The sequence below is a fragment of the Dromiciops gliroides genome, chromosome 2 (genome assembly GCF_019393635.1).
Source record: "Dromiciops gliroides isolate mDroGli1 chromosome 2, mDroGli1.pri, whole genome shotgun sequence".
In the NCBI taxonomy this organism is placed as follows: domain Eukaryota; kingdom Metazoa; phylum Chordata; class Mammalia; order Microbiotheria; family Microbiotheriidae; genus Dromiciops; species Dromiciops gliroides.
The window spans coordinates 139882218-139898384 of record NC_057862.1 but is presented as its reverse complement, the minus strand read 5'-3'; the positions used below and the strand labels follow the sequence as shown (position 1 = coordinate 139898384).

At 35.6% G+C, this 16167-nt stretch overlaps 1 protein-coding gene across 1 annotated transcript in view; it reads right to left on the bottom strand.

Moving 5' to 3' along the window:
- FAM189A1 (family with sequence similarity 189 member A1) overlaps positions 1-16167 on the bottom strand; it is a 556488-nt gene that overhangs the window by 184239 nt on the left and 356082 nt on the right. The window contains exon 3 of the mRNA XM_043987879.1: positions 14300-14410. Coding sequence (XP_043843814.1) covers positions 14300-14410 — 111 coding nt within the window. The remainder of the gene's footprint in view (positions 1-14299; positions 14411-16167) is intronic.

Here is a 16167-nt window from a genome sequence, read left to right as displayed (position 1 = left end):
TTTATATTTTTTAAAATTTCTGTGAAATTATCATTAAGGAAACTAAGTTCAGGTTGTATTCTCAACTCCATTCCTCACTCTCCTATTGTCCAACAATGTCCAAATACTCATTTTACACTGAACCCAAAAGACCAAGAATAGAAGCAAGATTATTATAACACATGGAAGATATATAGGTACCAAGATGAAACCAGTGACTTAGACTTCAGTTGAACAAGGAAGGATATAATATTTAGCAGGAAAAGGGGCATTTTAAATACTAGTTTTTCTTCATCTTAAAAGATATCTATTGCAAATAGTCATAGCCCAAGGCTCTGTTCTTTATCCATTTATTATTCATCACATTACAGTTAAATAATCAGTGTTTCCTTGGTTACTGTGGCTAGCTCTTCTGGGTACCGTAGTTAAGTAATTGGTGTTGGCTTGGTTACTAGATGATCTCAATTCTGTGGTCAGAATCTGGCCATCTATGTCACTGCAAAGCTGAACAAAGAATCCCAAGAACCTTTGAGAGGAAAGAAGTAGACATATAAGTAAGTTCTTTCTCTCAAATGATGTCCTAGTGTATCATTAGGGTTGTCTATCTACTATTTTTCGCCTCCCCAATAAAGCTGCAGGACCAGTTCACTGATTTTTCCAAGTATACATAGACTTGATTATATAATTTATTCTATTTATTGAAAAAAGTACTTTTTGATAAGATCATTTTTTTAGGTCTTCTGGATTCGTTTATAACAAGAGCATCATTCCTGTTCCATGGTCCAGTTTCTTTGGTATTATGTCCATGTGCTGGTGATTTAAAAAGAAAATGTACATTGAGATTACTGAGAATCCACTGAGTATTAGCAGATGATCTTGAAACTATGTGATTCTTAGCAATAGATGATTCATTTATGCTCCTATCAATCTAGAAGAAGAAGAGGGCATCCCAGGACTAAGAACTATTTTATATTTTATTTGATTATTGGTTTAACTTAAAAAAAATCTTTTGCCACCAAATTTTGGGAATGAGTCTTTTCACAATAGGCTGATCTTCACAAACATGGCTAAGCTTATATTAAAAATATTTCCAGCTTGGAAGGTGATGCTTAACATCCACTTTTTTAGCCTCTGAGAACTCAGGGCCACTTCCATATTACAAGACAGGACTTTAGTGAATAAGACCAATCAAATGTTCTAAAGTTCATCATTTAAACTGATGCAAAAGAATTGAGAAGATTAGACTAAGAGAGCCACACTCGGCTGATGCTAACAACAAACTAAGGGAGCTTATTAATCATTCAGGGAGTGTTTACTTAATTTATAGATTTTTTTTTCTATTCTGCTCACTGTTTAGAATTTCATTATATATTAGTATGCCCTAAGGTTCTTGATTCCAATGGGAATATAATAGAGAGGGAGAGAACTAAGTTAATGAAAGTAAGTAAAATAAAAACAAGACAATTATATTGCTTATTACAAAATAAGGGTAAAGGATTAAGTATTGAAAAAACATAGAAAGGTGGATTTGGAAGTTCCTTCAGAGAGCAATGAGTCCACTAGACTCTCTGAATTCATAGATGCCTAAATGGAGTCCAAGAAAGGTGAAATGAAACTTGGAAAGTAGCTATAAATTTTATTAATTCTTAAAAACAATCTATTTCTACAAATAAAAAAGTTGGGTCATAGTATTCAGTGACATACAAATATGTAAATATAATTATTCTGAAGAGAATAATATTCATCTTCTTAAAATGTTTTGCTGATAAAATTAGCCTTATAAGTATTTGCCTTTGGAAGTATTACCAATTTTTAAAGTAAAACACAGAGTGATTTTCCAAAGGTCATGGAGCTAAAACAAGTTTGGAATTCAAAAGCTTCTCTTAGTAATTTTTCATGTGCCAGATTCATGTGACATTCACATTCTTATTTAAAAATTATTTATCTAAATACTATCTCTGTGTAGTCCCAACCTCCTTGTAACTTATGATTCAGGAGAACATTGAGATAAAGTACACAGAAAGGAAATTAACATAAAACAAAAACAAAGTCAAGTAAAAAATAAATGGGCAAATGTTTTCTTTAATTCATCCAGACTCTGGCCATAGAGGATGAGGGGAAAAGTGGAGTTTCAATAAAAAATGAGAATCTTCAAAGGAATTAGAGGTTGAAAATTTTGGACCCCACCATAATTCATTTTTCTGCCTCCAAATTACATAGTTATTTTCCAGTGGCAGCATTTTAGAAATGAAAAGGCATTTTTGAAAACAGCATAAGGAATTAAGCAAGTAGAGGTCAATGGTAACAATACCTTAGGTATAGCAGTAGGTATTGGTGGTTTGAAAATACTTGCTAATTATAAATGTTTTGTTGTTGTTCAGTCATGTCCAATTTTTTGTAACCTCTAGCTTCCACTATTTCCTGAAATCTGTCCCAAGTTCGTGTTTGTTGTGTAAAGGGCTAAAATTTTAGCTAGTTGGTCTAAAATATTTAATGAGTGGTCACCAATAAATTATAAGCTTTAGCAAGAGTTAGACTTTTAACCATTTATTAAGGAGAATAAGAATTTGGTAGAGAGAGAGAGAAAGGCCTAGATTCATCTGTCTATCTTGGGAGCTACAGTTCTGCTTCACTCTCCATGAGAGTCTGCGTGAAAGAGACCCAGAGAGCCAACCTTGCCCCCTCTTCCTCTCACAAGCAAACCACTTCCTGATGCCAAATAAAAGCCGGATGGCCTTGCCCTCAGAGGCCTTCTCCTCATGGTGAAGCTTTCCTACAGTAAGTCTCCAGCAGGTGGTGTCATTCTGATCGTTATAGTTGTTTCCATAATACTATGTATTGGTCGCATCCTTTGCAATCTTCTTTTCCTTTTTGCCTTCAATCCTTCCCAACAATGGGATTTTTTTCTGATTAGTCTTGTTTTCTCACCATGTCACCAAAGTATTTTAAGCTTCAGCTTCAGTATTTGACCTTCCAGTGAATAGTTTGAGTTAATTTCTTTAAGTATTGACTGATTTGATCTCCTTGTTGTCCAAGGAACTCTCAAAAGTCTTTTCCAGAACCATAATTCAAAAGTGTTGATTCTGTGGCACTCAGCTTTCCTTGCAGTCCAACTCTCATAGTCATACATTGCTAATGGAAAAAACCAAAGTTTTGGCTATATGGATCTTTGCTGGTAAGGTGATGTGTAGGCTGTCCAGATTTGCCAAAGCTTTCCTTCCAAAGAACAAGCATCTTTTAATTTCATGGCTGAAGTCATATGCAGTGACCTTTGAGCCTGAGAATATAAAATCTGACACTACTTCAATCTCTTCTCCCTCTATTAGCTAAGAAGTGATGGGACCAATTGACAAGACCTTAGTTTGGGGGATTTTTTTATGTTAAACTTCCAGCCTGATTTTATACTCTCCTCTTTCTCATCAAGAGGCTTCTTAATTCCTCTTCACTTTCTGTGATCAGAGTGGAATGATCTGCATATCTGAGATTGTTGATATTTCTCCCAGCAACCTTAATTCCAGTTTTTGATTCATCCAGCCTGGCATTTTGCATGATGTACTCTGCATATGAGTTAAATAAATAAGGTAACAATACACAGCCTTATAGTACTCCTTTGCCAATCTTAAACCAATCAAGTGTTCCATGTTCAGTTCTAACTGTTGCTCCTTGACACACACACAGGTCCCTTAGCAGATAAGCAAGATGACCTGGTACTCCCACCTCTTTGAGGACCTGCCACATTTTGTGGTAATCCACACAAAGGCTTTAATGTAGTCAATGAAGGAGAATTAGATGTTTTTCTGGAACTCCCTTATTTTCACCATAATCCATTGAATGTTGGCAACTTGGTCTCTAGTTCTTGTGACTCTTTGAAAACCAGCCTGCTCTTCTGGTAATTCTCAGTTTATATATTGCTTGCAGAATTTTCAGCATAATCTTGCTGATGTGTCAAATGAGTGTGATTGTTCAGTAATTTGAACATTCTTTGGCATTACATTCCAGTCCAAAAGAAGGGCAAACTGATCTTTGCCAATCTAGTGGACAACATTGTGTTTTCCAAATTTGCTGGCATATTGAATATAGCACTTTAATACCATTGTCTTTTAGGATTTTAAAAAGTTCAGCTGGAATTCCATCACCTCCACCAGTTTTATTGTTAGCAATGCTTTCTAAGGCCCACTTGGCAACATTCTCCAGGATGTATGGCTCTAGATCAGTAACTGCACCATCATGGTTGGTGATATTAATATCTTCATTGTATAGTTCTTTTTTTTTTTTTGCGGGGCAATGAGGGTTAAGTGACTTGCCTAGGATCATACAGCTAGTGTCAAGTGTCTGAGGTCAGATTTGAACTCAGGTCCTCCTGAATCAAGTGCCAGTGCTTTATCCACTGTGCCACCTAGCTGCCTCCTAGTTCTGTATATTCTTTTTTTTTTTTTAAGTGATGTGATTGGGGTTAAGTGACTTGCCCAGGGTCACACAGCTAGTAAGTGTTAAATGTCTGAGGCTGGATTTGAACTCAGGTACTCCTGACTCAAGGGCCGGTGCTCTATCCACTGCGCCACCTAGCTGCCCCAGTTCTGTATATTCTTACCACATTTTCTTAATCTCTTCAACTTCTGTCAAGTCCCTACAATTTCTGTCTTTTATTATGCCAATTTCTGCATGAAACTTTCCTTTGATGTTTCTAATTTTCTTGAAGAGATCCCTTGTCCTTCCCATTCTGTTGTTTTCTTCTATTTCCTTCCACTGATCATAAGAAAACCTCTTTATCTCTCTTTGCTATTCTCTGGGACTCTGCATTCATTTGGGTATATCTTTCCTTTTCTCCTTTCCCTTTCCTTCTTTCCTCAATTAATTCTAATGCCTCATCAGACAGCCATTTTGCTTTCTTGTTCTTTTTAAAGAGCAAGAGATACAATAAATTCAAAGACAAAAAGTTGGACTCAACCTTCTCCCACCAGGGTATCTTAAAAAGAATACTCTTTTTTTCTTAACACTTTTATTTTATGAAATATTGCATGTTGGGCTAACCAAATTCTCTCTGAGGCAATCTTAATAGTTCTTTCAATATAAATCTATGAAGCCTAAACTCCAATTTCTTTCAGTGGTTCTATATTTCTTTTTCATATTGAGAACTCCGAGGGAGTCAACTCCTCTTTCCTCAAATAAGACTTACGATACAGCTACCAGGCAGTCAATTCTACTTTGATAACATACCTCATATCAAGAAATCCTTCCCTTGGGCAGGATTTTCATCAGAAGCTTTCAAGGTCCCTTACAATTTTACTATTCCCCTTTGTGTTCTAAATTTAACTGAAAAGATTAGCAGTACTCTCCAGGACTGGAGCCGATTGAAAAGATTTGCTAAAAAACAAACAAAAAACCCCACAACCAAACTTCAATTGCTAGATTTTTTTCTTCCATTTTCAGTCTCAAGATCTCAAAAGTACATTCTTAACATCTAGACCAAGAAATTTAAAAACCTTTTTGTGTCAGTCAGACCATATTTATTGAATGCTTACTAGATGCCAAGCATTGTGCTATATGTTGAAGACACAAAGAAAGGATAAAAAGACTCACAATAGTTCTTATTTTTAAGAAGCTCACAGTGAAATGAGAGAGACAACATAAAAACAACTATATACATAACTGTGCAGAAAAAATATATACAGTATTCAAGGGAGGTCAGCAGATGGCAGGCATTCACATTAAGGGAAATTAGGAAGGACTTTTGGTAGTAGGTAGGATATTTGTTGGTATTTGTAAAAAGCCGTTAAAGTTTGGAAGGAGAGGGGAAGAGAGAGTATTTCAGGCATGGAGGACAGCCAGTGAAAAATGCTAAGTAAGAAGTATCTTGGGCAAAGAGGGGCCAGGTCATGAAAGACTTTGGATTACAAGGGAAAGTATATTGAAATATTTTAAAAACAAGTTCACTAAGCTTAAGTTAAAAACCTGAGATCTAGGAGTTCAACACTTTATTGATGAGTAAGTTGAGGGCCAGAGTAATTCAGTAATTTGCTCAGTCATACAGAGTATCAGAGTGCCAACTCTAATCTAGGTTTTTTCCACTATGCTATAATTCATCTTCAAATAATAACATGTTTACATTGGATCTTAAGATTTAGAAAGTACTTCCCTTACAACAACAGATGAGGAACAATCCTGGAGAAGTTAAATAATTCTCCTGTGGTCACACACTTAGTCACTTAGAAATCAAATTTAGGTCTTCTGACGCCAAGAATTCAGTACTGATTTTCAGGAGTCTTTGGTCTCCATAAAAGTTGCAGTTTTCATTAAACTGAATGGGAACTTAAATTATATTATTAAATGTTATCATTCAGGTACCATTTTGCCAAGAGATTCTGCTTTAAAAATATAAAATGCTCACACATACATTCTTCCAATCGAAAGTTAATATTTAACCTACTTGGCATTTACTAAGATAGGAGAACACATAAGTAGCATCTAATGGTATTTACAGATTACTTGAAGAAAGCTATACAGTTCTAGAAGCTGAGGATAAAAATGTTGTTTTGGTGTGAACTGAATATGGATAAGCTATTTAACAGATACTGATAAACCTAATCTTTGCTATTACATTTTACCAACTTTCCTGCCAAAATAGGCAAGTCTCAGCAATTTGTCAATATCCAAAGAAAATTTATTTTTTTATTAGAGATTATGAGAGACCTAATTTGTAGTCAACTCATTTGTTGTCAATATCACCTTTATTTATTCTTATTCTGAATTCAGTTTCACCCAAACTTGAGCTCATCTGACTAATAAACTAATTGTGCATTTATTAAGATGGTTATCAAAATATTTTAAAAAACAAGTTCACTAACTTCAGGTTAAGAACTTCAGATTCTAGAAGTCTAACATTTTATAGATGAGGATGTTGAGGGCCAGAGAGATTAGGTAAATTGTTCAGTGGTACAGAGTTAATGTCAATGCCAACTCTAAAACAGGCAAGCTTTTTCTACTATACCATATTGTCTCTTCCAAAAATATAGCAACTTACATTTATATCAGGTCTTAAAGTTTAGAAAATACTTCCCTTTCAATAACAGATGAAGCTTAATTAACTCCCCCATTGGCAGGTCATTCCTGTGAATGGCCATTCCAGGATTGTAAAGCTAAAAGAGAAGTTGAATAAAATAATCTTTCAAGGTAATTTTATAACTCCCCTTGAATTTTCTTCACAATTTGGCTTTATGTTTAAAATGCTGGAAAGCCCCTGCCCCCCTATCAGCTATCCATTAAAAATATATGTATAAAATACATTCATAAATTAAATACTGATGAATTTGTTGGTTATGTTTGAGATGAGCTCTATAATGACTCACATATTAACATGAATAATTATGAGTTAAGTGCATCATTCAAACAGTAGGTGTTAGTGATACTAGATATTAATGATACTGTTCAAGCACTAACCAAGATTCAAACAAAGACCAAGACTAAGTTTATAATCCAAGAAAAACAATAACAGAAGCAGATACATATAAGAGACTATCCTACTAGAATACAAATCACTACAAAGTAGAATTCTCTATAACAAAGGTCCATCTTGGACCCTCCAACCAAGTGCGTCTGGTTAACAAAGTAGCAAAGGAAATACCCTGTAAAGAGATTTTCCTTAGTTTTACTTTTATGGATGCTCCAGGCATGGATTCCAATGAGAGTATTACAGTGAGCTTCCTGTATCATTTTATTAAATGATACATGAGAAAAAAAAGTTGACTTTCTTTTTTTCACACATTTATTATTTGACAAGCATGGTAACTGTCATAAGTGAAGGATAGAAAAAACACCTGAAAGAGCTAAAAAAAAAAGTAGAGAATAAAAGAAGCAAAGGGGTGGATCTAATAGAGGAAGAATAGTTTGAGGAAGGAAAGGGACCAAAGGAAAGATAATCTGCAATGCCATTTCATTAGGAACCTCATAGAATCACAGATATAGAGCTGTAAAGAATCTTAGAAACTATCTAGTTCAACACTCTCATTATGGAATTGAGGAAACTTGAGTTCCAGAGAAGTTACATGACTTTGGCTGTGTCAAAGAGGGCACAGAGATAAAAGAAGACATTTGAACCTTGGCCCACTTAATCCAAACCCACAAGTCTTTTCTTGGTACCAGAGGGGAGTTCCTGGGACTCAAGCTGCAATTTGAATTCTGGTCCTCTGACTCCACTCTAACACTTTCTCGATTCATTTATCCCAGTTTTGACCACTTCCAACTTCTATCCAAGAGGACACAGTAGGTTGTTGTGGAGTGGGAAATGACTAATTCCTAAGTATACCATAACTGTTTTCCAAGCTTTCAGCCAGATCTTTCCTCTTAATCACTTGTTTCTGTGGGTGTGTTTAGACTTCTTTCTTCTCACCCTCATTTCTAAGAAATAAAGCTGGTCTTTGGTTTTCTGAAGCTAGCAGAAACTGTACCTCAATCAGAGAAATGGCAAATAAAAGCTGAAGTTGCTTTCACTAATAAATTTGTGACTGCATTCCATCTACATTAATAGGACAGGTGCCTATTCTTCTGAGAATAGGCCTACTTTCTTGCATTTCTCCTGCTCTCTGTGGATGCCAGATACAAATACAGATAGTGAGTATAGGGATTGCAATAAGACACTAATTAGTATGTGGATCACTGATGCAGCTGGAATGCCTGCAGCTGTAGACTGAAAGTAGATTTTTTAAAAGTCTATCTCTGGAGGATGGCATATTTAAATGTAAACCTTATGAATAAGTGTCTATTATTGATGGGATCTAATCGAATCAATCTAATACTTGGCCTATTTTTAATAAACTCAGACTTCTATTATCTTTTATTCCAAGGGAAAAAAAAGAGAAAATAAATTAGCTAATTTTTGAAGGACAAGGGCTAGAGAGGAAGAAACCTACATTTTTCTTCAAAATTACAGAGTTAACTTACAGTCCTCTATATATTGTCACTTGTGGGCGGGACCCTGGGACACATAAGGACTATTTATGGGAAGATTTGAAAATCGACAAAAATGCTTTTCCAGGACAGAACTTATCTAGTATATTCAAAGCTTTGGCAATTATAAATAATGCTTCTTCTCCCCACACAAAATATGATCTTTACCTCTTTTCAGTTTTTAAGCATAAAAATAAAGTTAAATGTAATGTAGCAAGTATAATAGTTATGGGGCACATTATATACCAAATCAATAATTTCATTAGAAAATATGTAATGTACCAAAAAAGAGAAAATATGTAAAGTTCCAAACTATTGTCAGAATACATTACTAGATTTTAATCATCAGATTTTGAAATATCTTCACAAGATTTTTTTGGCCTATAATTGTAACCCCGAAGGCAATCTATGAGTAGAACAATCATATGGATTCATGTTAGAGGGATGTGAAAAACTACTGAATAAGTCTAAAGTTTAGGGAATATGAGTTAGGGTTCCCTCTCGCTTGTCAGAATGCACTAGCATGCTGGTTCTAGTACTTGCTGTGTCCCCTAAAACAAATTATTTTCTTTTCTCCTCTGGACCTCAGTTTCCTTTGCAATAAAATTAGATTGGTATGAGGATCAAATAAGATTATAAAATGATAAAAATAACATGTATATAGTTCTTTAAATCTGAAAATCAAAAAGGGTCATGCAAATTTAGTTGTAAGAAATTATTAGTCTAAGGAATATATAAAGAACCCCACAACTTTTAGTCTAGCTTCATCTAAATGCCCTTCTAGATCTGCAGAACTTTTACTTTAATGTCTACTTGCAGAATTATTGGTTACAGTTCAAAACTTCACTATATTCCTCCCATTTTTTTCATTATTTCATATATGTTATACATAAACATATTGTTTATAAATAAATTTGTACATATAGATTTATCACACAAAGTTATTGTTATCAATATATAACAAATAGAATTATTTTTGTTATTAATATAATCAAATAGCACAATCATTTTATTAATCATCTATAGTTATATTTATCATAATTTTAACATTATAAAGCTATATACAAATACATTAAAACCATGTTTTTTCCATTTTTATATAAACATTGTCAAATGGGACAGAAGCAATAAGCAATGATGTGACCTTAAATCCAGCTCATATCCATGGCACATAATTTTGGTAAAATCCTGATGTTTCGGCTATTGCAAAATCTCTCACATCCATCTCCTCTCTACTTATAGAGCCACCATCCTAGCTCCAGCCCTCATTACCTCTCACCTGGACTATAACAATAGCCTTCTAATTAGTCTCCCTACATCATCTCTCCCCTCTCCACCAGAAAGCTGCCAAAGTGATTTTCCTAAAGCACAGGTGTGATCATGACACTCCCCTATTCAAGTAACTCTAGTTACTCCCTAATTGCCTCTAGTGCCAACTCCAGTTGGCTCCCTAATTGCTTCTAGCAGAAAATACAAAATCCTCTGTTGGGTATTTAAGACTCTCACAACCTGAGCTCATCCAACTTTTTGGACTTATTCAAAATTATTCTCCTTCAGGCTCTACAATCCAGCCGAACTGATCTTCTCGCTATTCCTTATGTAAAATACTCTACCATCTCTTACATTGGTTATCCCACATGCTTATAATGAAAGCACTGTCGCCATATCTGTCTGCTAGGATCCTTTGTTTCTTTCAAGTATTTAGCTCAAGTGAATATTCCACATGAAGCCTTTTCTGATCCATCCAACTACTAATCAGTCAAAATGCATTTATTTAGCAACTACTGTGTGTCAGGCATTGTGCTAAGTGCTGGGGATACAAAGAAAACAAATTATGAGGTACCTTCTCTCAAGGAGCTAACAGTCTAAAGGTGTCCTCCCACACTCAATTCCTTTGCATTTATCTTGTATGTATTTTATTTACATTCACATATGTATATTATTAAGTGTCTGCTATGTTCCAGGCTCTGTGCAAGGCAGTGGTTTGTAATGAATGAATGAAATAATGCCTGCTTTCAAAGAATGTAGGCTCCCAAGGGGGAGGAAACGTCATTCAGTTATTCATTTGTTTATTTTTGTCTTTGAATTAAAAGTACTTACCACAGTTCTTGCTTTACATAAATTCTCATTAGCAAATTCAACCTGGCTTTGTTTCTGTTGAAGGGTCTGCAGGTACTGAAAGGGGATGAAGTTCAGGCACCAGGAATCCTCAGCTCCAAGCACTGAAGCTGCTCCAGCTATAAAGGCCAGCAGAGCTGAGGAGAGGGCGGGGCCATGCAGAGCAGGAGAGGGGAAGGAAAGATCTGCAGTCCACTTATGTCAAGTGGGAACTAGCTCACCTTGAAAAGTGCCCAGTATGTAGTAGATGCTTAATGAATACCTGGTGATTAATTGATGCATTACCCCCATTTATGCATACCTCTGACCCAAATCACAGACTTTTTCTATTGAACTGACTCAAAACACTTCTGTGAGGATGCTTGACATCTGGCTCCCTTGATTAAGAAAAGACACTTTTTTCTCTGGCTTCCCTAAGATTTATAGCCCAAGGTAGCAGATCTCAAAAATGTTGTAGCTGCCTCTATCATCTAAGAGATTTCACATCTCCCTGCTTATCCGATGCTCCTTTTCTCACCTTTGAACAGTCAATAGCTCTTAGGCCTCCAAAAAATGGAGCTTATACTTCAGAGTTTAGGTATTCATTTGTGTTCACAACTTTCTAGAATAAGTATCCATTCCGTTCAGATCCTATGTCTTCTGCTAGGTCTCTCATCAGATCCCTTTTTTTGGAAAACCCTTTGCCTCCAGCTCATGAGTAGGGCAGAATTACAGATATCCTTGAACAGTTTTTTGTTTTCTTTTTTCTTTAACCCCCTCTTACTGCTTCCCCTGGATCACAGTATCTTGAGTCAACATTCAGGATGACTTCTAAGGAATTGCTTTCTAAACTCAAGGATTTATAAAAGAACCTATGCATTTAGAGCCATAAATGAAGACATAAGAGTATATAAACATAAAATCATATTCATTTTTCCTTATCCCTTAACCCCAACCTCCAATATGAGGGAAGGCTTGAGTTTGAATGCTTCCTCAGACAATTAGCTGTGTGATCTTGGGCAAGTCAATAAACCTTCTTAGACTCTGTTTCCTTATCTGTAAGATGGTGATATTAATTCTAACACAGAAATGTTGCAAGGATCAAGTAAGATTATGTCACAGGGAAATAGGTGGTGGGGGGGTCCTTTTTTATTTTGGGCCTTAGAGAAAGTGACCAAGAGGGAAGTCAAAGACTTCTCCTCAAGGGAAGGAGATAGCTTAGAGACATCTTTCTCTCCCAAATGGAAAAAGGCCAAAAGCTTTTATAGAGCATAGATGGGGTGACCATCTAACAATGAAAAGTTATTTTGGGGGGCGAGGGGGGGAAGCTTGAATGAGGGGCGGGATGGGAAAGGCTTCAGGAGTTATCTCTGTTCCCTGGTGCTGCCCAAGGTCTATAGAATTTTATCTCCTCCTACTTCTTAGGTGTGTCTGGCCTGCTATCTAGTTGGCTAAGCTAAACTTAAATAATTCCTTAATTCCTCAATATGTAAGGTGCTTTGCAAATCTTAATGTGGAACAGAATTGCTAATTATTGCTGCTGCTCCTACTACTGTAACTGCCACTATCACCACAAACATTTATATTACTTACTACATGCCAGGCACTGTGCTAAGCACTTTACAAATATTGCCTCTTTTGAGCCTCACAACAACCCTGAGAGGTGGGTGCTATTATTATCCCTGTTTTACAGATAAGCAAACTTAAGCAAACAGAGGCTAAATAACTTGCCCAGGATCACACAGCTAAGCATTTGAGGTCAAGTTTAAACTCAGGTTTTCCTGATTCCAGGCCCAGCACTCTATCTATGAAAACACTTAGCTGCTGCTGCTACCAATACTATACCACCACCACCACCATCACCATATTGTCCAGTTATGCTTCAAGAAAAATATTGGGGGCAGCTAGGTGGCACAGTCCTTAGAGCACCAGCCCTGGATTCAGGAGGACCTGAGTTCAAATCTGACCTCAGACACTTAACACTTACTAGCTGTGTGACCCTGGGGAAGTCACTTAACCCCAATTGCCTCACCAAAACAACAAAAAAAGAAAAATATTGTCCATACTATATCAATGTGTTGTCTTTCACATATGAAGGTTACATTACTGCTCCTTCATCAATAAACTTCTAAATATTGACTTTTTGATAAAGGATCCATTTATACACTCTCAATTCTCATAATGAGCATTTGTAAGATGGTAAGCTAGTCTTATTGTATTGTGTGTTATTATATTTCTGAGATAATCAAACTGATCTATGCAGAGAATGAACCTATGACCTTGGCCTCTTTTTAACACCATGCCCTTTTTGTTCTGTGAACCTGAGTTTTGTGCCTGTAGATATTTACTCAAAGACAATAATATGCCAGAGAGCTCCAGAGTAGGATGAATGTCAGCAGTGCAGTGAGTACTGCCTGCCTAGAATTCAGTTATTTAATTTAGATTTGCCACAGATGTTCTACCCACTTTGGGATAAATTTGAGCAATGTTACATAAGCTATAATTAACATCACATAGCAAAACAAAGTACTTAAGATGCATTCTTAGAGCACAGGGAATTTATTTATCAGCTTTGAAGCTATGCTCACTTAACCTCTCTTCTGGTAGCCTAAACGTAAGGGGGCAAAACCCCAAGCTCCTGTAAGGGGAGCTGAAAGAGGGGGACTATGAGAAAAGTAGGAAGAAGAAATATCATAAGGATATTACAAAGAAAAAAACAAAACAATTCAGCATAAGTTTTAATGGCTCACAAACTATTTCTTTAAAAAATCAATATGACAAATGCTCAAAAATAATTATGACTCTAAATATAAAACATATATTCTTTTTGTTGTTGTTTGTTTGTTTGGGGTTTTTTTGGGGGGTTTTTTTGGTGAGGCAATTGGGGTTAAGTGACTTGCCCAGGGTCATACAGCTAGTAAGTGTTAAGTGTCTGAGGTTGGATTTGCCCAGGATTTGAACTCAGGTCCTCCTGAATCCAGGGCCGGTGCTTTATCCACTGTGCCATCTAGCTGCCCCAAAACATATGTTCTTAAACAAATTTTTGCATTGTGTTACTTTGGGTTACACTAATCCTAAGTGATTTTCAAGTAAAAAAAGTATAATGTGGAGGGAAATATTTTTTGAAATCCCTTTAATTTCTCCAAACAACTCAAAAATATGAACCAATGGAAACTTTAAATGAAAGCCACAAACACCAAAAGATGAGGATTTAAAAATGGATTTAGTGCAAAATAAAAGCCTTTGCCCTTTGTTTGAAGGTCTCCATTTCATTACTCACCAACTGACAGCCTTCTAGGGAGTTGACTAGCTGAGCATTTTGACAGGAGAGAATGGAACCAGCCAAATTCAGCATTACACACACTGCAGACAGCAGCATGAAAAAGGTTATCTGGAAATAAACCAAAAAAACAAATTGATTATCCAATGGGAGAGGTCAGAGGAAAGTTTTCATTTAACTCTTTAAAGTATTCTAAACTCATCGAATAATTACATGAATGATAATATATTTTAAAGAAAAGCAATGCATTCTTTCAACTCATATTTATATGGTTCGAGCACTTTAAGAAAGCAGAGTATTTGCAAAACTCAGGCTGTCACAATTTTTCCTGGAACTTAATTATGATTAACAATCTGGAGACTACATCTCAAAACAGGTTTAATTATTCAGTCTCAGTTGTATCAATGGACAAAATCTCAAATAAAATTAAATAAATGAAATGTAAACCATCAGCTTTTATTTTTGTTGTTCCAATCTAGAAAACATTATGTGTTGGTCAGATTAACTTTTCAGAAATTATATCTATATTTATATCATCTATATATCCATATCTATTTCTATATCTGTCTGTGCACATATATTTACACGCAAATATGTATAGTATATATTCTATATGTATTGTATATGTACACCTTATCTCCACCATTAAAATGTAAACACTTTGAAGGCAGGGACTGTGTTCCTTTTGGCTTTATAGTCAAGTATTTAGCACCTAGTAAGGGCTTAATAAATGCTAGTTGACTGAGTGATGGATTCTATTAGAGGCTACAAAATGTATATAGTTTGGTAAATAGAAACTAATTTGAGAATAGAGGGCACACTAACAACTAAAGTGGCACCTGAACAGGGAAGACAAGGATTCTAAAAAGTACAGATAAGAAAAGTGAACATTACAGACATAGGGGAGCCTGTTTAAAGGTAAGGGAGTGGAAGGTAGAAAGCCAAATTTAGAGAATAGGATTCTTTTGCTGGAATAAAAAGTGTGTAAAGGGGAATAATGTGATCAAAGTCCAGAACTGCAGGAAATTGAAAAGGGCTTTAAATGCCAAACTGATTCGTTTATAGTTTATCTTAGAGGTAATAAGGATTTTCTGAAGTTTCTCAGAGAAGGAAGTAAAATGGTCAGACATGTTATTTAGGGAAATTATTCAAACCCAGGTCCTTCTATCCCAGACACTGTGCTCTGCATTAATTATACTAGTAGGACTAGACAATGGTAACTATTAAGTTAGTGTGGTTTTGTGAAAAGGTTTAAACTTTTAGAAATATTTCATTGTTCTCCCAACTTCTACCCAAAGATTTAGCAAGATCACTGTATTCTAAAATGATATATAAATGCACTCAACTATGCAACTGCAAAGCTCTAGTTCACCAACTACTTGTGCATAAATGGCACTTTCAGAAAGAAGAGGACCAGTTTTGACAAATTCTCTTGTTGACAAATGGCACAATTTAAGATTTAATTGCATAATGCTAGAAATACTACAGTATACTTAAAGTTCAGAAAAGATATTTGAAGAAAATATTCAATTAATTAAAGCTTCAAGCAACAGGAATAACAGAAGATGGATTCGTGGTCCACAAATTAGCCTAGGACATTGCTCTGCTCTAAACAACGGTTTCCCTTGATCCATCACGTTTTGAACAGAAAGGGCTCTTTGGATAACAACTACAAAATTATTAGGTTATACAGATACACACACACACACACACCACTACTTTTTATTTGGTTAGGACACATATTTGAGCCCAATCTAACACCACTTACGACTATGGTTTTTGTGCAATCCTACCCATTATTCTTACTAAAATGATAAACAATTTCCCAACTGAATTCTGGTGATATGAAGCTATAGACACCAACCAAA